At 40.8% G+C, this 23,980-nt stretch overlaps 1 protein-coding gene across 8 annotated transcripts in view; it reads left to right on the top strand.

The window, feature by feature from the left end:
- Positions 1–23,980, top strand: part of TCF12 (transcription factor 12) — a 641,728-nt gene that overhangs the window by 182,481 nt on the left and 435,267 nt on the right. For all 8 annotated transcript variants that reach the window (XM_069222409.1, XM_069222403.1, XM_069222408.1 and 5 more), the window contains exon 5: positions 13,786–13,888. In XM_069222409.1, the coding sequence (XP_069078510.1) occupies positions 13,786–13,888 (103 nt within the window). The remainder of the gene's footprint in view (positions 1–13,785; positions 13,889–23,980) is intronic.

The raw sequence follows: 23,980 nt of genomic DNA, 5'->3' as shown, positions 1-23,980 counted from the left end.
CTTTCCAAGGTTGACCTCGGGACTGCTGGCATTGAGCATGCCAGTTGGCATATGCAAGCTCTACAGAGGGATCTGCAGTCTCAGTAGATCCAACATCAAGGGGACCTCTCTGGCTACACCCAGATTTTCCAAGGAGACTGCGAAAGACTTGGATTGGTGGCTCTTGGCCCAAGTTTGGGTCAGCGGCAAACCCCACTCCCTACTCTACTCAGAGCTTACTGATGACCGATGCCATCACTTCTGGGTTTGTGTATATATCTAGGATTCGCGGAGATGTCTCTGAACAGAGTCCCAGCTCCATATCAACCTGATGGAGCTGTGAGCCATCCACTTGACATTGAAAGCCTTCCTTCCCTTCATCAAAGTGGGAGGGGTGTTACAAGGAGTCTGGGTGGACAAACTTAGCTGTCGATGTCTAGCAGATCACGAGGGACAGTTACATCCAGTGGTGGGTAAGGTCTCTTCCACAAATGGGAGAACATTGGCTCAATCTGTTCTCCACTGCCGAAATCGTGCAATATCAACAGGTCTGCATGTTGGAGTTTCCAATGCATTTCTCACAAGGAGGCGTATTCCACCTCAAGTGGAACTCTGGACTCCTTTACTCTTTTTTGCAGTATCTCTCCTGCCCCTAGTTCTGAAGATCAGGCTAGACTGGGGCACAAGTTATTCTAGTGGCACCAGATTGGACACAGATAATATTGTATTCAGAGCTACTGGGCTTGAGCAGATGTCAACTGGTCAGGCCGACCCTTCAGGAGCAACATGACATGTTTGTGCACCTGGCCCTTCACGATCTCTTCCTTCATGCTTGGAGATTGAGTTGCAATAGCTCAACACATTTGACCTTCCTCTGGATGTCATCTTCGCAGCCAAATGTCGTTGGGACAATTTTTTAGTGTAGTACAGCACATGCCAGGTTGATCCAGTCCAGGGAAAGCTATCTACATCCTGTTTATTTTAGCTCTCACGTGGCAAGGCTTTGCTCTGGGTACAGTTAAAAGGTACTTTTCGCTCTTTAAATTTTTTTATGGTTGCTTAACCAGCACTTAATGTTTAAATCACCAGTAGGGGTGATTTCTTTCCTTTTCTTTTTTTTTTTATAAAGATCTACAACATTTGTTTTGCCCCCTTCGTTGTGTTCCAACAGTGAAACCATAACTTGGTACTCAACTATTTGAAGTGCAATTCCTTTGAGCCACTTCATAGCTGTCCTTTGCTGCTTCTTACACTCAGGAATGTGTTCCTCATCAACATGGTAAGTGAGTGAGTTGCAGGTTCTCTGTGTCAGTCTGCCATAGACCACCTTTTCCAGACAAACTGGTTCTGCGGACGAGAGCCTCTTTCTTGCCAAAAGTTGTGATGCTGTTTCATGTCAGTGAATCCATCACCCTGCCAGTGTTCTACGCCCAACCTCGTCCCTCTGAGGAAGAGAGGCCCTATTGCTTGGACCCCAAAAGGGCACTGAGCTTTGACATAAATTGTACCTGAGAACACTGGGTGGATGATCAGCTCTTTGTGGGGTTCACTCGAGTGAAAAAAGGCAAGGCGATGCAGTAGCGGACCATCTCCTGCTGGACTGTGCTCCACATGGAAGTCTGCTAGATATTGGTCAAAAAGTAGCCTCTGCAAGGACTGCAAGCTCATTCCACCAGGTTCAAAGCTGCTACCACCTGCTTGACACTTGGAGGCAGTTAGGTGGTTGTTACTCCTTTTATTCATAAATCATGCCTTTCAGGACAGCCACGTTCTCCAAGAAGGGCATTTTGCCTGCTCAGTCCTACAGGACTTTTTGGTTTGAGCCAAATCACAGACTCACCTCTTAATTGGTACTGCATTGGTATCTATTTAAAAGGTGAGTAACCTGCCCGACAGATGTCGGTCAGAAGAGCAAGTTACTTACCTTCATAGCGCTTTTTCTGGTAGAAACTCTAACTGAAGATTCCTCACTGACCCTCCCACCCTCTCCGTTCGGTAGATTGGGCTCTATCAGTTAATAAGATCCCAAGTCTAGGAATCTGCACACCGCTCAAAGCCAATCTGCTTCTGGGGCTCTGTGTTTGAAGGCATGAACACACCTTATATAAAAATGACGTCCTTGCACAAGAGTGGCTCTTATATGCACCTCACACCTCATGTCTGGAGCAAAACACAAAACAGTGTTCTTGAGGAGCTCAGTGGTTCCTTCTACTGGCATGCTTTGGTACTATTCAGAAGTTTTGCATTCAGTCTGACTCCTGGGAATTATTGAGAAGTTGAGGAATCTGTAGCCTCGAAATAAAGGCACATTACAGAAGGTAAGTGACTTGTTTTTTGGGCTAAATGAAATTTGATGAAAAATATTATTTTCCTAAATCCTGTATGTTTGCAGTGACCTATGAACAGGGTGGCCAGCAAAATACTATGTAGCTTGTAGTAGGGATTTATCAAATGTTCTTGAATGGATAATGGCATAGATCTTAATAATCTGTTTACAAACTCCAAGCAGGAAAAATTGGGGTTTTGAACTACCTGATTTTAAGAGATGTATTATGTTGCATCAGACGAGTTGAAAGGTGCATCAAGAGCAACATAACCCTGTGATCCCCACTTTGGTGATGTTGGCAAGGAATTCCCTTTAATATTGAGCCTTTTTTTTGGGGGGGGGGGGGTTAAATGCTGATATGTGTCTTCTTTGATTTGAATGTTGAGTGGACATTTATTGCGAAGGAGATATTTTCCTACTTAGCCTTGAGGTAGTATTGCAAAGCAATGGTGAGTTTTTGAAATCCTCGAATTATTAGGGAATGCGTCAGACCAATCAAATAAGTCAACTGAATGGAAGCGGAACCAGGTCCTAACATTTTCAAAAAATGAACTATAAATTTTAGTTGATGGAGAGATATCACACTCAAGTTGAAACTAGTCATTAAAGAAATTCGGAGGTCATGTTGGCTAGATTTACAGAACAAATGTGCCTTTATTTCAGGGTGGATTTCTAAAGGTTCAACCAATTGGTCTGATGATCTGTGAATCAAGATTGTTTGAACAGAGCTAGGGAACGCAACTGGTGGAAATACCGAAAACATTGTATGACATGTCTTGCAAGTTATTCCATCAAGCAATCTTTTTTAAGATACATTAAGCACCATTGAGTGTTGAAGTTGAGTGAATAACCATGAAACATGCTGGAAATATAGTGGGGGACATGAGATCTCAGAGAGCAGTTGTCCAAAGACTGTCCTCTTCTTAAAACTTGTTATGGAAATATGTAACCTAATTATAGGTGAGACAGACCTGGGCGATTAAATTATCATTTTTTAATAATGACAAACCATAACAAATATGGATTCAGTAGGCTATACTGTTGGGGAATCAGTTATTTCTCCAGAAATGTAACGGTATCCGGCATCACAGAGTCAATTGTGGGATTAATGGTCTTAACTAGTGATTGTGGAAAGTATTATTAGCCGCAAATATTATTGACATTCCTTTTAAAAGATGTATCGAAAAATTTCTTTAAATTATGAATAGGAACACATCTGATATTAAATCTATACCTTTGATTTAACTTAAGCAACATTGTACATTTGGGACGTGTTCCCGATGATTTCACTGTTTTATTGTAAATGTATTTCTGCTGCTCCGAGCAGGATGTAGTTGTCATACTCTGAAAATACTTGTGAATTATCTTTTGTTTAAAAAAAAAAATATATATATATATAAAAATGGTTTGGCCCCGGTTTGACAGAGGCGGTAAGGAATGGTTTGATTCTTCTAAAAATGCAACTTGAAAGAACACACAGACCGTAATTTGTTTTGGGACCGTAAATTAAAAGCCAAATCCAAGATGAACCTCGCAGCTTGTATTGTTGAAGAAACTATAGTCAAAAGACTCTGAGTAGACAGAGGAAAGGTTACAATAAATAAGCATTGTCAAAACCAATAGGTCTTGCTTATGCATAAGCTATTGGATTTGCTTATTTGTTTTAGCCATGTTGTACACCAGCATGGCTAAAAGTTAGTGGCATAAAGGAGAGTGATGTGGAGTGTCGTAGAGTGGATTGGTGAAGAGGGGAGTGGTGGAAAGTTTAGTGTATTGGAGTGGCATGGAGTAGAGTGGACTGGTGTAGAGTGTTTCAGATTATAGCTGCCTAGCGTGCAGTGGCATTGAATTCAGCAGCATACAATGCAGCATTGTAGAATGCAGTGGTGTTGATTAGTGGTGCACAGTAGAGTGGCACGGCGCAAAGTGGCACAGTGCGGAATGTAAGATAGTGACGTAGAGTAGAGATCTACAGAGTGGAGTGGCGTAGAGCTGAGTGATGCAGAGGGCAGTGCCCCAGGGTGGAGTTGAGTAGCATAGACTGCGTTGACGTAGAGTGGTGCAGAGGAGAGTAGCATAGAGTGATGAAGAGTTTAGTATAGTGCCATAGAGTGTAGTGACACAGAAGAGAGTAGTGCAGAGTGGCGAAGAGTTCAGTGTTGCAGAGTAGAGTGCAGTGACACAGTGCAGTTGTGTAGAGTGCAGTGGCATAGAGTAGAGTAGAGTGGAGTGGTGCATGGTAGAGTGCAGTTGCGTAAAGTTTCATAGAGTGTAATGGCGTAGAGTAAAGTGGTGTAGAGGGCAGTGGATTGGCAGAGTGCAGGGCATAGAGTACTGTGGTGTGGAGTTGTGTAGAGTTGATTGGTGTGGAGTGCAGTGGTGTAGAATGCAGTGGCGTAGAATAGCAAGTGAGAGTAGAGTGGTACAGAGTAGATTAGAGAGGCATAGCGTGAAGTGGCATAGAGTGCAGTGGCGTGGAGTTGTGCAAATTGTAGTGAAGTGGTGTAAAGTGGAGTGGTGCAGCGTGGAATGGAGTAGAGTGGAGTATTCATGGTCTGGTAGCACCGGGCCATTTCAGATTACACATTTTCAATTGAAATGCCAGTTACATTTGCACAGACATACAACGGTACTAATAAAACTATAGTGTGCACAAACGAAAATGTGTGGAGATTGCATCACATAGTTTAATGATTCATGTTGATCATATTAAAGTATTTGTTTCCAAAACATTTAGAAAACAAACGTGCTTCTTTTGTGCTTTAATAATTCTGATATATTCTGAAATGCATACACAGTTCATTTATATGTTGTGTGCTAGAAAAAAACTCCTTCCTACCCCAAGTATCCAGCAATATTGTCACATAAATGCTCTCACTTTGAAGACAGATAAAGAAAAGTAAAAAGCACCCTTGGCAGGCAGTACCTGACATTTAACTTCTGTCTTTGAATGCACAGCAAATGTGATGAGATAACAAGATTTAAAGGCCTGGTAACAGTAGATGAGTTTGTGGTAGGAATCAGAAAACATGGTTCAGGCAAAGAGGGAGGAACTGAACCTGGTGAGCCTAAAGCAATAGCAAATGCAGAGTCAGAAAATGTGAGTTATAAACCACAAAGCCAATGGTAATCAATGAGTGGAATGCATTCCTAGGTCACCTTTCTGAAAGTCCCCACGATGTCTTCAACAAACCTGACAGCTGCATTGTCTGGTAGGCTGCGATCAATACAGGGCAGAAACTGTATCTTTATGTTAAGTTTCAAGAAGTGGGTGGTTCTACCAGTCTTGGTTAGCATGATGGGAGCCATCCAGGTGGCAAGTTTCACCCAGCATTGAAACTTTCACAGATGGGTTTTGTCTGCACACTGGTGGACTGAGACATCCATACTCCCCAAAATATCCCTTAGTAGTTAATTGTAGATGTTGGACAAAAGAGTAGGCAGATAGTTTGATCCACGCTGCTTGCATCTGGGCTTCCAGCTGGCAATGTGGATTATAGCAAGAAAGAAAACAGCAGGTCTTTCCTTGAGTTCCCCATGTAAGACACTGAGTATGCATTCCACATGTTTTAACTACACCAAAGGCCATTGTGAGATAAAGGGGGTGCACCAAGCAGGTTATTTTCCATCTAGCACGTAAAGTGACTCATTCACCCAATAAATCATGGCTCTCTAGGTTCACTCTAGAGACAAAAGTCAGATTGATAGAAATGAAGATGGTTGTGAGAAAAGAGTTGATATTGAAATAGGAGAGCCACACATTTTGCAAGGTAATTATCTGGCAAAGATAGACTTAGAAAGCAGTGTTAAATTACAGTGTGTCATTAGCTAGAATGAAGCTTAACGTGTTGGTCAGTATAGGAAGGAATGCTTTTTCTCAAGTGTAGTTAACTGAAACCACAAAATAGAAAATGTCTGTCAAACTACAAAGTGTATGTTTTACTAAAAAAAAAAAGGGGGGGGTCAGAGGGAATTGTGTATGGAATTATGCTAATGTGAACGTTATTGGGATTATGTATTAAAATAAAATGCATTCTGAATAATTGTGAGATCTTTAAGATGCACCTGAAAAACTTGCATTGAGTGTAATCTTCTCAGACTCCAGTTTTAAATATAAACATTTGAGCGTGTTTCGTAATAAAATTAAACCTTTAGTGTTAATCTTTAAATATGTTTGTCTTGGAATAATACATACGTATCAAGAACCCATGATGAATGATGCAACATGCAAGTTCACAATACGAAAAAATATCCTTTACCTTGCTTACACTCTAAAGCAGTGGTTCCCAACCTTTTCACTTCTTTGGACCCCCACTTCATCATTACTGGAGCCCGGGGACCCCCACTGAATCTTTATTGGAATTTGGGGATCCCCCCCTGAGTCATTATTGAAAGCTGGGGACCTAATCTGTTGATATTATTTAATTTTCTAAGAAGTTGCAGACCCCCTGAGGAGGCTTCGTGGACCCCCAGTGGTCCTCGGACCACAGGTTGGGAACCACTGCTCTAAAGTATATGGTCAGCAGGAATGCTATTAATAGATTTTAATAGGTCTGTCTCGAGGCCTTAAATGTCGAATACCTTGAAAATACGAAAAATGTGAGTTAAAGTGCAATGTTAGACATAAACAAGTTTACAAAATGTGTGAAGGGTCAGAAGTCACTTCAAAGACTAGAACAGAGGGCTCTTAAAAACGCTGGGTTAATATCAACCAAACGTGCTGCTTAGAGAACAATTGCACAATAAGATGCCTGCAGTAATTAAAATGAAACTCGTAAATTGTTTTCGTTGGTATCAACCTTGTATTTCTATGTTTCTTTATTCCATTAGCAAGTACCAAACCATAGCATCACATGGCTCGGGCTGGCGAATGGCCCTTGCAGACTCCCATCTGGCCAGCTGATTTAAGCTCTTTCAGACATTTGTCAACATTGCACTGAAATGTGTAGTTGATACTTTAACAAATTTCCACTGTGGATTACAGACCTAAAATGTTTTTTTTAATATCCTCTTGTTGGAGTAGTAGTGTCCGTAAGGCAATAGTATGTATTCCTCAGTTCAGAGAGCTGTTATTTTTTATTTACACTATTTCCTGGGTCCTTACAAGTTAAAATTGATCACGAGTCTAAATTGGAAATATTTCAGTACAGTGTATTGGGAACAGAGCACTTTTGTAATTGACTAAAGAGACCTGCTGCCTTAACATTTGTTCTGAAAACAAGTTTACTGTAAAGCTGTTGTAAATTACAGAAAATAGTCTCTGATGTCAAAATTAGAATAGAGGGGTGACAACACCCAAGTTGTCCCCCGCCATACGCAAAGACGTTGAAGACTGGCAAAGAGGAATAAGTATGACAATATTTTGTTAACGTTTTTGATTAATCCAAAGCTGAACCACGGACCACGAATATTCAGTAACTAGGCAGAAGCTAGTGGATAAAAAGCTGGAAATAGAAAGTCTCTCCAGTGGTTTACCGCTAGTAATTGCACATACCACTATCCAGAGCCGTGATGATGATATATGAAGTAAAAATGTTCCTCGAAAGGTATTCGGGTATTTTGAGAGAGGGGGGAGGATACCATGAGTTATACAAAACTTATTTAAATAAAAGTGCATACACACTGAAGTATCTAGTGTTTGGCATTTGACTATACAAATTTTCTTACTATATCATCAAATGCTGTAATTAAACACACTTGTCTTATTTTTCACACATCTGAGGGAAATGTCATACAATGTACTTCAGTTTATTCGTATGGCTTTGTGAATGAAGAAAACTCCAGTAGCTTCAGTGTCTGCTAATTCATGTGTCAGTAACAGTCGGAAGGGTGGGGGTATGTATCTACTGTGTAACAAGTGAGCGCACCAAAATACATATGAGTTTGTGTGATAGGACACAAATTAGACCTTCACCCTCCACATTGTGCTAAATTGCAAGACATAATGAATCAAATATTGATATTCCTCTTTTATTGAAATCATTCAGAACAAGACCGCAATTATGAACGAATTAAAGAGGCTTTGGATACATTCTGAATAATGTATAAATCAGTTTTTACAATAACTTGTTGCTATGGGGGGGGGGGCCGAGGTGCTGTTCAGAAATAAACTTACTGATTCCTTCTCACAGAAACAACATTCGTTACTTGATCGCCGTTCACTCCGTTGGTAGTAGTATTCTAGCACGAACAGTGTTATTTTCTCCCTGGCTCTTGAGTTTTTTTTACCCATGGTAGTGGATGTGTGGTAGTTGACGAGACACGGGTAGACACATAGAATACAGCTCTGTTTCCAGCTGATGCAGTGATCGCTGAGAAGCATTATTCCTGGGAAATTCCTGTCGAGCCTCACAACAGTATGAGATCTGACTTCCACATGATCTGCTGCACAGCTCGGAAAGAGAGCAATGGTGTGGACTGGCATATAGTTAGGATTTGAAAATTGCGAGCATAGGAATGGGGTTTCAATTATGTCATAAAATGTGATGCATTCTGAGGTGCTAACTGTGCAAGACATATAAACATATTTTTCACTGGCTATGGACATTGGTATTACCATTATAATAAATGCTGTTAGTATATACCTTATAAGCATAGTGTTAATATCCACGTGTTAGAATGTGTGGATGCAAAGAAGCAAACATCTGGAAATGTAATGCTTGTTATTCTCTTTTAGAGTAAATACCAACGTGTTTAGGACAGGTAGCTTGGCACTATTAATAGTTCCATGTATCTGTTGCCCATAGGGCTAAATAATACTTTGTAAGCCACTAATTAAGCTTAGGGTCTGTTTATTTCATTTTATCTCCTTGCTTGTGTAACTAACTTGTCTATTAAGCATTAGCCACGCCAGTTATTTGCAAGGCCTTATGTTTCCTATTGGCTCAAACATAGCATTGAAATATTATATTGTTACACATTCTGTGCTTGATTAATTTATCCATACTTGAGTCTTTCTCGCTGGCAGTTCATAGTAACATTTTAATGTTTTTTTCACATACACAAATGCTGGCTGCTTGTGATACGCCGATTTCTTTAATTTCTGCAGCATATCTGGTCTATAGCGTCTGCTTTCAGTGCTCAGTATCATTTGATTGCCATGTGTTTGTGTTGTGTGTGATTGTTCCATACTAAATGGACGTGGATTACGCACTATAGTTTTTACCCTTTAGTAATAAAATAAAGATGTTTGACACACATCTGGAGAGCAGTTCCTTGTGCCACCACTCGAGTAGAGCAATATGTTAAAGTTGCATCTGCAAATGATTTTGACAGTCTACATACACACTTAAATTACTATTGCTGTCAAACCATAGCCTTGCTAGTGCGAATGTCAGTTTACTGTCTATTAATTAATGTGTGGATATTTAGTCTCTTAACCTGATTTCAGCATGGCTAAAAGTTAGTGGTGTTTAGGAGAGAGGGGGGGGGAGGGTCGTAGAGGAGAGTGGTGAATTTGAATCAAGTGTTGTAAAGATTGTCCTGTATTGGAGTGAGATAGTGTGGAGTTGTGTAGTGGCATACAGTGACATGGCATAGAGTAGAGTGAACTGGTTGATAGTGGAGCGCATTGGCGTAGGGTGTTGAAGAGTAGATGGGATTAAAATCTTAATTCCATTTAGGAAAGAATGGAAACATGTTTGTCTGCTTGGTTTTAATAGTGAAATCAGATTTTTCCATATTTAACCTCCAGAGCTCTAATATGAATGTATAGAGTTAACTGCTGACCACTGAGCAAGGGTTTGCAATCTAGGAGTGGACAAGAACAGTTGGCAGAACAAAGGGCACATTTAGCACTACCTCATTTGACTTAGAGATGCCAAGAAGAGGCTTCTCCTATTCATTTCCGGAACTCTCCGGACATCTAGTTTTCCAGTCGCAGCAGGAGGAAAAAGCAGTTTTGTCCCCTCACAGGTGGTATCAAAATAGGGATGTGGCTTAGGAGCTGAAGATAGGCTTTCCTGATTGCAGCTGGGTTTCCTCTTTACCTTACAGTAAGGCAAAGTGGAAGTGCTGCAAATGGGGGTGGACTTCCTTTAGTCATTGGCTAGTGCGCAGGAAAGATCTGGCACTTCAACTAAAACCTCACTGGACCAGTCCTCTATTGGGGAGACTCCATCTGAAGAAGGTCTTTTCTGGGAGAAGGCTCCTGAGTGCTGCTGGAAGATGAGGACTTGCACAAGGACTTTAAACCCCTGCTGGCACCCAGGGACTGGGTAACTGCTCTCCTAGAGTAGAGAGGAAAGTGGTTTATCTCCTGCTCTTCTGCTTCAGGGCCTGAAAAACCAGAAGAGACTCCTGATCCCAAAAAGGCCCAGAGGACCACGGAAGACTGGATCCTACAGGGGAACTGGCTAAAGAGAGACCTGGTGCCTGGAAGCCTGAGTTGAGGGCTGCAGGGCTGTACAGGGTTAACTTTTCCTGAACTTTGAAAAAGGTGGAACGCTTAGTAATTTATTTATTTGATCTCTAGAGGACCAGGGCAAGGTGCTGAAGTGTGTCCAAAGAGGTTGCACTTAAGACCCTTACGAAAATCATTTTTGTTCCTCTTGAAGCTTTTTGCTGTGCAGAAAACTGGTTCATTGGGACTACGCGGCAAAGGTATTTGGTCTTGTGCAGCCCTGCTAGGCTAAGGCTTCAAGCCTTTTCCCCCTGGAAATTTCGTCTTCCAAAAAGTAAGTTTGGTGTGGGCATATCTATTCCATCTACTAAGCAACCTCATCAGTGACAAAATCAGGTTTGTCCTGCAGGTTTGTCCTGCACAGAACGTTTGGTGCCAGAACCAGTGGCCTTGCCAAACACAATCTTGAACCTGCTGTACTGGAAGATTTTGACTCCCATAAAAAAAGACTAAGAAGATAAAAACTTCGACTGGGATGACTGGCGTGGTGCATCTGAACTCCGCTCCACACCGAACAGCCTGAAATGGTGCCTAGGACTTTTTCCTAAAACTTGAATTTCATCTCTGCTTCCCCTTTACCTGTTTTGATGCTTTTGGTGTCATTCTGCTAATTAAAATGTACTCTTATTTTTAAATTTGTATTGGAGCTTTGAGTTGCGTTCTTTACTTTCAAACTGTTGGTACTGTTCGAACTTAGCACACAATTTTAGGTCGAGGGTGCAAGTGCTTTGACCTGTTGTAAGTGTTGTGGGCTTTTAACCACGCCAACCGCACGCCCATCACTTACACTCGTTCCTGGGCTTGGGTTTCTGGCAGAAACAATTCTGTAGTATGAAACCAGAATGACACGTTTAGTGAGTCATTATTGTATTTCTTGAACTGTTAGAATAAGCTTTTTAACCCTGTTGGCTGTGATCTAATAGGTGGCTCTTGAGAGTAGTATGTTTTTGCTTTTAATAGCACTTGAAAGCAAGCCTTTCTTTTTGAAAAACAGTGTTGTGTATTTCCAACTGTCTTCTTTTGTCACTCATTCCTTGTGAACTGTTCTTCTGTTACAGCTGGTTCTGACACATAATCCTGATGAGCCATGTCCTCTGTTTAGGTCGAGCATACCAGACAGCACGAACTGTCTGGTTGCAAATGACCTGTTGAGGGCTTCTCAAGAACCTAGTGGGGCTAGGGCCTGTCCACTGCTTTTATTGGTTGCTGGCTTTGTCACCCCTGTTCACTTGGTTCTTATTCAACAGCACATTCTCTTTACCAACCTCTTGATTGGCTGTGACTTGGTCCTTCCACTGCTCACTTTTAGGGCGATTTTTTTTTTTTGTCATCACTCCAAGGGAGTGCATATATTTTCCAAATCTTCCCTTGTGTGGTCCGCTGTCCCTACCTGCACTCCCTGTTGCATCTCTCTTGTGTTCCTCTCTCCCACCCCCCCTGCTTAGTGTTGCATCTGTTTTGTGGGTTTCCACCTTATTATGTGGCGTGTTCTCCCTCGTTTCCTGCATTGCTCCTCCCAACGCACCCACAATTGCTAGACCCTCCCACCCACTCCCTGTTGATGGCGTTTCCCCCCCCGTTTTTGTGCCAATGCTACATAGCATTGCGTTTGTGTGGGCGCACTACTTTTGTCTTTTGCTTTGCCTTGTCTGTTAGTTTCCTGATTGTGTTCTGCCCCATAACCGCATTCGTTCATTTTGGGACACTTTGGTTGTGTCCAGGAAATGCACTCAGCTGACTCTCTGACAACCAGAATGTAGCTGTGTTTGCTTGTGTAAACAAACTTTAATTTCTGATAAGCTTTTGGAGCCCAGGTGGCTCGGTGCCATGCTTAATGCTTCATATTATTGTTCTTTTACAATTAACTGCTCCTTAGATTGAAACTTCAGTTTTAAAGGTTTTTTATTTTTTATTTTATTTTTTTAGTGACAATGCTGAGGCTCAAACCCGGCTTCCCAGTTCCAAAGTCAAAAGCTCTAAATGTTATGCCAAATCCTTTCTCCAAGACAATTGCCATTTTCTTAGGGTTGCGTGTAGCAATTGTGTATCTCTTCAGTCCCTGGCAGCACAGCACCCAGGATAATGTGCTGCATGGTTAAACACTTAAAAGGTCCCAAATGCAAGACCTGTTGGCTATGCTTGTTTATTTAGCTGCTTTTCTGAGCTGAGCTACTAGATGCTAGAAAGGTTCAAATATAAATACTTAGAATGGCCTGTACAACTATTGGTATAGTTCAGTGAGTTTTCCTTCCTCCTGATGTTTGATACATGTAAATGGCTTCAAAACACCTACATATTGGCAATGAACAGTGTGTGGTAAAGACAGGTGGTAGTACAGAGACCTCTACTCGCCCTAGCTCCTCCAGCTCCATGATAAGTCTTTGCTTTGTGTGAGTCGCTATTACTAGGATTTCAATTTGAGGAAACATCTTACGACGTGCATGGGGACTTCAGTGAGTTCGTGGATGTTGGTAAGTCATCCACTAATTTATTACCCCAATATTTGTGTCAGTTGTGTGAAAGCAATGTCATAGGATTTGATCAGAAATGTGTCAAATCTCGGTCTTGTCTTTGAGAAGTAAAGATAACTTGAACCACCTGCTGTGTACTATTACTTAGGCCAGATTGCCGATGGGCACCTGAGCTATTTATAATAATGTCCCTCTGTTAGTGTTAACGATTTCAATGTGAAATTTTGGTACATCTCATTTTGATAGCTTTTCGAGTGTAACTCTATGATTTTTAACCTTTTGCGCCATTGCGCATTGCTTTGGATTTAAATGTATTTTATTGTGAGGTTTGTGATTTTGAAGTGATTGCTGTCAAGTTTAATGTATTTTATGTGAAAACGTGCATTTGCACAGGAACTGTGGTGGCTTTGGTTACTGTACAAAGTTGTTTTGTAGTCAGAAAGTCAAGAAAGAGGGCATGCATTTGGAACGCATCGTCAACAAACTCTTCGGAGTTTCCTGTGACAGTGAAAAATTGCAACAATATACATTAATTAGGATAGTGTCATTACGCTCAATTAGCAGGGCTGCCAAATAATCTTCCTAATCCTCTGCTCTTCTCTCCCTAGGGGTTTGCAGACAGCCCTCATTACGGCGATCACTTGAATGACGGCCGATTAGGCCCCCATGAAGGATTGTCGCCGACACCTTTCATGAACTCCAGTCTGATCGGTAAGTCGTGCTCTCGGAGACCAGCTGTGGTGTGAAGGAGGCATCCTTCCCCTACCTGTCTGGGCTGAGGTCCTCGGTACTCGGAAGGGAGCTCTCTCCACGGCCCTTTCATTGCAGAACGTGTCAGCACGCGTTCTGATGGGAAGGGGAGGGAGCAGAAGATCGCTGACATTCGAGCATTTTGTTAGGAGAATTAAATATTTTACGATACACTTTTTCACAGTGAAAATCTATTTTCTGGGATGAGTTTTGCCGTTTTTTTTTTATTGTTATTGCAGAATGTGTATGCGCACGCCAGGCATAACAGTTGTTGATGCAATTTTCCCCTCTCTGCCTCTGGATAAGTGTATGTACTCTGCAACTGCAGTTTAATTGCAAGCATACCTGTTCACTGTGGGGTTTTCAGTCTTAATTTCCCAAAAGGTGGAATTCTATTAATGACCTATAATTCCTTTCACAGTTTAGTAATCTGTTGATTTACCTAATTTACAAGTGAGTTGTTAGTAATTATCACTATTCCGAATTCTAATCAGTGTTTTTTTCCCAATATCCTCATTTTCATAATTTTGTTTTTTGACTAGACCCGTTTAAAACTCAGTTTACATTTTTTTCAGTCTACTCCAGGGACTTCAGTGCATCATTATTATTCTTTCTGTAAACAAGATGCGTACATCTGGAAGTGGATGCGTACATCTGGAAGTGCATATGACTTCACAAAAAAATCTTCACCATAATCTTTCATAGCACTAGAATGTACAACGAGGTTGTACTGGTTACAAATCTTTGGATATGCACTGAGTGATACATGTTGATTACATGTAAGGCCCACAGTTAGTTTTGGTTGCCAGGTCAACATCTGTTCAGATTGACAGCATATGGAGTTGAAAAACGAAATGAGATTTTCATTAAAAAGTTGCAGTTGGGCTAATGTGCTTGCAATACAGTGGCTAGTGTTATAAATGAGTGGATATCGTTAAAATTGCCCTATTCGCACTACTGACGCACTTTAACATAAACCCGAATCACACTTTGATTTGGGATGGAAACGTTTATAAAGTCATACTCTAAATTGTGCTCTGATGGCATTCTAATATCATATTTTGTATTACACCATTGCCAATTAACAAGATAAAAATAGAGCTACTTAGGGTACTGTGTGTACAAGGGTCCCTTATAAAGTTCTGAAACATACTGACTATACTTAGTTTTATTACAGTGACATATGCAAACGATAATTATGGATTAATACTGATAGACTGTTACAAAATATATCATGAACTCTAATTATATTTGTTAAGCTGAAAAGATTCTCTGAAACCAATGTTTTTTTTCAGGCGTTTACTTCCTACATTTGTTCTGTCTACATTATCGGGGTGTACAAATGCATTTACGAGCATGGTCGGTCTACGAGGTCTCACTCAGGACCTTATTTCTGCTTGGACGTGTGTGCCTTTAATACCAGTCATTTGTTGCCTCTTTTAACCTGTGGCCTAATAACCTTAATTGTTTGTTATTTATCGGAGCACAGATTCATTTGGGCAAATGCCGTGTCTAGCCTGTGTGTTATTTGATGGCATGCCGTGTACATTGGATGCCAATGGTTACATAGGCTGTCGTTGTTTTACCCGGATATTAGGTTTGTTGTGTGTGTGTGTGTGTGTGCATGACCTATTTAGCTTTCCTATTATAGCCCTTTAAAATGCAGGCTTGGTAAGTGGATTACTTAAATCTAAATCCCGGTGGTCTGCAATTTCTTCTGGAAACCTTTCTGCTTTACTCGGTCTTTGTTTACTTCCTTAATCTTTTAACTAAGGCAGTCCGCAGCTGTGGGGGGTGGGGGGTACGCTACTGAAACATATTTGACAAGAAACTATGTTCCAGTGTCAATGTTATGTAGTTTTATTGTATATTTTGTTGCATTTTTGCAACTGAGGTCTCATTTAAAATGCTGTTGATAAACCAGAACGTTTAACCACTTTGCCACCATTGCTAAATATGAACCTTATTGAATAGAATCTCCTTGCCCAATAGTTTTCTAGAAATGTTTATTGTGAACCCTTTTGTTGATGCTCCTGAAAAACAAACCCAGTTTGGCCCTCATTACGAGTCTGGCGGTCCTATGACCGCCAGACTCGCGGTGGTGGTTGGACCGCCACCAATGCAGTGGTTGGGCCTCCACATTATGACTGTGGCGAACGTGCCACAGTCGGACCACCAGCACTGCCACTTTTTCCATGGCCTGGAAGTGCTGGCAGTCTGAATGCACCAGGGCAACGGATTACAAGCCCCCTTTCCGCTGGCTTTTACATGACGGGGGCACTGCCATGTAAAAGCTGGTGGAGATGGGGCGCCAGGTGCAGGGGCCTTCCATTGCCAGCCCTGTCTCGCTTTTCGCTGTCTGATTAGCAGACAGTGAAAAGCGTGATGGGTGCTGCTGCAGCCGACGCACCGCAAAATTGCCGCTGGTTCTATTATGAGCCGACGTCAGTGTTGTGGGTTGTTTCCTGCAGGGCCAGCGGGTGGAAACTCATTATAGCCCTCGTGGTCAGGTCACCTGCACATTTTAGAGTGTGCCCTTCAAATTCAGTGCTTATTGGCAAGCTTTGTATCTCTTTTGAAATAATAGTATTTCCCATGCACATCCGTTGAATGTATTCACATCTGTGTAAAATGATCAAAGCACATCCAAAATAAAACATGATTTTTATCAAATGGTAAAATTGCTGGCACTCCAACCTGATTATTAGTTTGTGATGCACATTCCTCACTGTTTCTTCGCTTTTGTCGTGCCTTTGATTCCTACAAAAATAAACCAGTTACAGCTAGCTCAACTGTCGGATCCCAAGTGGTGGATAATGGGTACCAGGTTTAATAGTTTTTTCAGCCTCTTCAAGTAACTCATCTTATAGCCAGTTTTCTAAACTCTTATTTTTAAACGGGCAGTCCTGCTGTAAACACAATAGGGATATACATTTCTTTCCCCATATTAGCCTTGATGTTCTTCATACCCATTCCTGTTTGGTTATCAAAATGATTGAGCACTGATAACCAGAATTCACCTGCAGCCAACTGTCTGATTCTATGTTTTTTAGGCCAGGCCTTTGAGACAGCTTTAATTATGTATCCAGACTATTGTTTTCCAACTAATTCATAAGTAGTCCACAAACTTAAAATGGGCTTTTGAATATTCGATTGTTTTTTTAAATTGTCAATTGCATTTTGCTTCTGCCCACCACTGCATACAGCATGGGGCAGTGGGACAGGCCTGCGATTACCAATTGGTTTCGGTCACTTTGAGTGACTGCACAAAGCCTGTGCACACAGATCTTTTAGGGCATGGGCAAAGGGGGCACTGGCCCAGGGCGCCAGCCTTTCATGGAGCCCCCTGATGGAACCAGCTCTGTTTCTGCAGGGGGTCTTGCCCTGGTGACCTTTTATTTTTAATGTGTGTGTGTGTGTGTGTCTTACAGACATTTTGGAGAGAAATGTGCTTCTGTTTCATGCAACATCCATAAAGTTTTTTTAATTTATTTAAAAACAGTACCTCACATATGAGAAATGGGAGGGGGTCAAAGAAATGATCTGCAGTATTATTAGCAAGCTGTTGCTTTGTTACAATATTGAGAACACACAACACTATCCCTGAATATTAGACGTAACAACTTTAGAATATGAAAGTGTGCTCCTGTGCACTGTGGGTAAAGAGATTAATCTGGATCATAAATTCAAAGCTGCTGCGAACAGGGTCCCCCCCCAAAAAAATATGTTCGGTCTCTGGCCCCAAAATCCTTAAGATGTCCCTGTGTGCACCTTGTTCACATCCACCTAAATATAGTTTTTCCTTCCTGTGACAAAGCTGCTTTAACATGGTTTATTTTTATTTATTTCTTATAGTAACTTTAAATGTCAATTAACTACTTTGTCTGCACTTTGGGTGTCCATTTAGATTGTGATTTATAGTTTGTTTCCTTTTTAAAGTTATAAAGTGTTTAAGTAACATTTTAGCAGCTTGTGATATGAGTGATTGGTTTTGCAGCAATTTATTCTTACCTCCTTCCCACATATTAAAGATAATAGTAATATTGAAGTACATGACACAACTGAAAGGTTTCTTATTCATAAAACATCCCTTGCGAAATTCTTGCCAATGGTTTTTTAAAGGTACAATTTTTAATGAAAGTGTGCAGAGCAGCAGTGTTTATTTTTTTTTGTCAAATATGCTTGCCATAAAAACATTTTTTTTAAAGAATTAACCATTGCATTGCTTGCCAGTGCCAAATCTGCTTGTTTTGCTAATGTCTGGTTAAAAAAGAGGTATTTCAGCAACATTGTGCAAGGGAGGGATTCAGAAATGTGGCTTTAATTAACATAATCGACCTGGCAACCTAAAGCAAAATAAAAAAACTACTGTCTTGTCTTTTCTACAACCTGTTCAAGCCAGGCGTGTCTTACTTAAAATATCATCTTTGACATATCGCTGTGAAACAGTTAAATGCCTTTCCGAGAAAATTCGTTGTATCATTTATGTCAGTGTTTAAAACGCCATTAACAATAAGGAATTGTGCGCCGAGGGTATATTGTTATGGTGTACATCCTCCTCGCCATAAGCATATTTGCCTGAAGAGATAGTGGATTATAACGCGTGCCTGTCTTTTTTGATGGAACCCTTAAACACTCTAATGATCTTGTGCACTGCAAAGGAAAGAGCAGTTTGTAACAAGGCCTTGATAATGATTCAATAATGAGCAATTTGCTTGAAAAAGACACATTTCCATGTTCATTTGATTATTTTCTGAAGTGTTTTCCACTACGAATGAAGCTCTAATGTAGGGTCTGTTCATGTTTCCATCTAATGAGTTTTGGAATTATTCGGTTTGACGCTTGGACTATAAGAAACCTTGTACAGCTTTTTTTAAGTGCATCATTTTTGCACATTCATGCTCCTAATTAAACATAAGGAATGCCGGCTAGAGTGTTTTCAGCTATGAGATCTATTTTGCTCGACAGTGTTCACATAATTAAAACGGTCGTCCTGGTGTTAGTGTCTCCAAACCCTGGCAGACCTCAGCAAAGCAGCGTTCAAAAATGTTTTTGTTGGTGGTTAGTGGTATGGGGCTGGGTAAAGAGCAGATGTTTCACTCTAGATGGCCTTTTTCATGTTTTATTCGCAGTGATACATTCATTTCATTTCATTTATTGATGAGTAGTTTCACAATTTCATTTGCTTTCTCATAAGCCTTTAGATGTGGTTAGATGTTTGTACTAGGATAACAAAACGATCAGAAACAATCGGTGGTAATGGGAAGGTTCATTGCAAATACAAAGGGCATCTAGTAAAGATGCTTGTGTACTGTATCAGAACATTAATGCTGAATCCAAAGCCCTGCCCTTTTAATGAGTGACTTCTTTCTTGCCCCCGGTGCATCAATATACATTGTTTCTACTCAAAAGTAGATAGTTGCCCTTAAAGTGTAAGTATAAAATATTAAATAATTGAAAGTTGCTAGCTGCTTAATTTATATTGCATAATGGTTAGATGGCTCATAAAATACGTGGGAGCATTAGTTGTGTCATGGCTCTGAGAAATGTTTGTAGATAGTCAAAATCTTTCCCTAGATGGATTCACTTAAATAGTTTCCCCGTGCTGGTACCAACGTCAGTATGTAAGCAAAACCAAACAAATTGGCTTGCATGTGGATGAGTGGAATGAGTCCGTTTTGATTATGGTCCACCAAAGAGGCCTAAATCTTTCCCATCCACTCCCCATGACTAATTATGGTCTTGTAGCAATGCTGGCTGCAGTAGAAAAGGTGTTCTTTAAAGGATTTCCGGAGCTTGTGTTTAGTTAGGCAAGTGTTTCAAACTGATTTACCAAAATGCAAAGTCGTTTCCTAGTGGAGACATATTTGAGATACAGAGCCAAAATCTATGTGCTTCTCATATCTGTGACTGTGTTTTGGGCAGACGTCTCCCTATTGTTTGACAGTTTTCACCATGCCAGAGTGTGGGACATAGTTATTTGTTCACAACACCGTACTCTGGTTAAACTAGGACCTGTTGTGTTAAAGAAATCAAGATCTACTACAGATGGACATGGTGCATCTGTTCTGATGATTGACGTGCACTGATTATAATGGAGTCCAATATTAAGAACTATGATAACAGCTTCTACTTCAAATATGTAAATTGATCTGATCTGTTGAGCATCAGTTTGTCTACCTATGGAGCTGAAGGTCCAAGATAAAATCAAAGACACTATTCGAAGAAAAGCCCTTAAATAGAAGACTAGCCCCCTGATTGGAACTGGGAAAGCATTCAACAAGAGCAAAGGCCATATTTTCTGCCGCCAATTGCCAGGTGAAAATTATGGCACCATATTAAAACTGATCATGCGTTAAGTAGTGTTAACTAAAGAAACTTATGTCTTTGGCTATGACACGCGCTGCCACTGTGACCGATTTAATTAGTGTTGTAGCACGTAGCCAATATACATTGAAAGCATCAATGCCTTTGTGCTAAATGCATAACATCCTGCGTGTTCCCACTTTCTGTATATGTACAACATTGTTAGAATAGATAGTTTTACTGTCATTTTTTTAACGTTATTGTGTAAGTCAAATATTAGAATATTGCTGCTGACAGAACATGATTTTTCGAGTATAAAAAACTTTGTGAAGGCTTGTGTACGAGAGGGCCAGAAGGTGCAGTTATTCATTGCGTTCTAGTTAGTAGCGATGCCAAGTGTTATACTGCTTAATTAAATTAGTAATTATTCCATTTATTGAACATTTTCTGACTTTGTGCTCGCAGCCTGCTATCTGTGTTAGTAGGCTTGAAGTCACCTTACATATGGCAAGTTAAACCATGCCTTAGGTGCATCTTTCTCTTCCTACCAGAGATTACCGAGAAAGGTGTTACATTGGAGGGATTCAAAATTGACATTCTGTGCTCCGTCTCCAACCGATTCTGTGATTGCAGCTCTTTGCCTGAGCAGCCTGATGTCTTAACTGACCCTGAAGATGCCCAAGCGCACAGCACTGTACATCTATAACCTGATTTTTCTACCTGAGTTAGTTAAGTGCATGCAATGAAATGCCTTTCTTCCATTGCTTATGGTCCTTTAATTTCCTTTGCCATAAGGAGAAGCGGGAGGTGTACGTTCTTTCCCCAGACAGTTGTTAGTGACCCAGAAATATCACCGAAGCAAAACGAAGAAAAGTGGCTTCTAAAATGATGAAATGGCAGATGTTTTAATTGCATTTTCAGTGCACGTGATGAGAATTCTGTTTTATAATCTTAAAGGTATCCGTGGTATATTCATGGCTTTACTAGGGACAGCCAAATGAAAATGATTTCTATGGGCAATAGCAGACAATAGCATTTGAATAGTTTATTAATGGTGTATCATTGTTAGTTTATCAGTGCCCGTATGATTTACTTTACATTTAGCACATCTTTCTGTGTAGTTTGTTCACTTTAGGAAAGTGATCTGACTCTGTAGGAGTTGAGGAGTGTACTGGGTGGCAAGAGGCACCCCTCGGCATGAGACTTTAGTGCCATACCTCCAGCAGTAGGTCTAGAGATCCTGCTTCAGAAGAAGGGCCTTTAAAGCCATATCTCTTCAACTGTATATGAATCCTGGAATTACAATTCTTTAAGGCTCTCAGTGCCACAGCTTCATTCATTTTCTCGGGGTGCTTCTTTCTTCTTAGGTCGAGCATTGCAGCGCACAAGTGCTGCTCAACTCAACATGTCGTAATCTATTCTGTGGGGTTTAACCACACCCATCTCACGCCCATCACTTTAATTCGTTCCTGGGCCTGCCTTTCAAAAATCCTGTGATGTCATTGGTAAATGCTATTGTTTGTCCCACCTTGAGGCTGTTTTGTTACCGCCTTGGAAACTGACCCTGTTAATTGAATTTTTACGTGATTGGGAGTGTACCTTACTGTGGTGCACTATTTTATCTTTTGCCTCGCCGCTTTGCTCATGGTGGTATATTGTTTCTTCGTCTTCCTTGGTTTCAGGCATCTTGCTGTTTCTTTGCTATGTCTATGTTTTTTTTATTTTTTTTATTTATTTTGCAGTTATATGTAGTGCAAACTCGATGCAAAGGTATTACAGCGCTTTACATGAGCACCGCTTACATTACACAAGAACACATTTAGTTTGGTAGTGAGCGGAGTTGAAGTGATTTGCCCAGAATCACAGGATGTTGAGCAGAGACTCGAACTGTGTTCCCCAGCTTCAAAGTCGGCAGCTCTGGCCTTATGCCACGTTCTGTCCCCTAGGGTTCTTCATCTGGTGTGTGTTGGTGCAGTCTGGGAATTTTTTTTTTTTTCTTTCTATGTAGCGCTTGATAATACAGGTTCTGCCATTTCATAGCAAAGCAGGTGCCAATCTTATCAAAATTGCTATAATTAATTTGCATCGACCTTGCAGAGTTGAAGAGGTGAAAAAGCTATGTCAGGATTGTAATCTGTGACATTCTCGTTCTATCAAGACCTCAAGTGGGTGCATTAACCAACTGACTTGTAGAGATGAACACTAGGTGATAGGACAACTGAGTAGAGATGAACACTAGGTGATAGGACATGCTCATGATAACCTCTGGAGGGTCACCAGCCAAGAACATAGGTTAGTTCTAGGCAAGAAGATGGCGAAAGGTGTTGTCTCCAAAATGGCAGAAAAGGAGTTGTGACTCTAGACCGAAGCACTTCACGGCCTCAAGCTTGATAGCAAAAAACTTCTAGCCTTTGGAAGTAAATGGGGCCTCTTCAAATAGATTTCAGTTAGCGCAAACTTGATACAAAGGTATTACAGCTTTTTGCATGAGCACTGGTTACATTACACAAGAACTCATTCATTTTTGGCATCAATGGGAGATGAAGTGATCACAGGATGTTGAACTGGCACCAAGACTCGAACTGTGTTCTCCAGCTCCAAAGTCAACAGCGCTGGCCCTTATGCCATACCTGCTCCCCCATGGTTCTTTGTCTGGTGTGTGTTAGGGCAGTCTGGGAATCTTCTTTTTTTTTTTTTAATCTAGCGCTTGATAATACAGGTTCTGCCATTTCATAACGTTGCAAAGCAGGTGTCATTCTTAGCAAAATCGCTATCATTTGTTTGCAGTTAAGCTGCCTCTTCTGTTGTTCTTTGTATTGAGTCAATGTTCTTAAAAGTTAGGCTGATATTGTCAATGTAGAGGAATTATACATTTCTGATTGTTAACCCTTTAAAGGAATGTCTGCCCCCTTTTCTTTGCTTTGAACTCTTTTTACCCCATTTTTTGCCTCTTTGTGGCGTGTTTGGTGCTATAAAAGTTTAGGTAAACACACTAGAAAGGGTTGTGCCTTTAGGGTATCACAGCCAGTCTGTAGAAATGAGACAAAAACACTCCCAAGATGTCAGCCTTGTTGTGTCCTCTCTCTCCTGCAGCAACAGGCCTGGGAGGGTTGCTGTGGAATGTGGCATACACCCAGTACATTTCAAACGAAAACACATAGGTAAAAGAAATTGTCATTTACAACGCCAGTAGGTCTAACTCTCACAAATGTGAGACTTTTGCATTGCAAATGTTTGTTCACTCAGAACATAAAATGCATTGTGGTTTTTATCTGCTTTTTTGGAGCTGATGCTACAGGGTAAAACATGTCCTGCACCCTGAAAGAATTAACTGTAACAGCATACCTTTTTGTGCATTTGAATGCAAGCGGATGCCCAGGGCTCAGTGCAGGTTGTACTAAAGTTCATGTAAAATAGGGTGGCTCTATATGGTTATTTTTCTTACATAGATTCGTGGTTTCTCATGAAACAGTACTTGAACTAATAATCAGACCAAAAGTTGAGAATAGCTGAGCGTTCGCTTTTAAGTATGTTTCTCTGCAAAAAGCACTTGAGATGGTTTTGAGGTTCCTCCAGCCATCAGACACTAGACCATTCTGCAAATAGCACAGTGTTCTATCAAATATTCCTAGGTTGCTGCTTTAGCATGTGTATCCATTTCTAAAATGTTCGAAAGTAATCCTTATGCTTAGAGTGGCATTTCATAGATATTTAACAGAACGAATGTCAATTGTAATCGTTATCGAA

This window comes from Pleurodeles waltl, chromosome 3_1 (genome assembly GCF_031143425.1).
Source record: "Pleurodeles waltl isolate 20211129_DDA chromosome 3_1, aPleWal1.hap1.20221129, whole genome shotgun sequence".
Taxonomy (NCBI): Eukaryota; Metazoa; Chordata; class Amphibia; order Caudata; family Salamandridae; genus Pleurodeles; species Pleurodeles waltl.
This window is presented reverse-complemented; position numbering and strand designations above follow the sequence as displayed.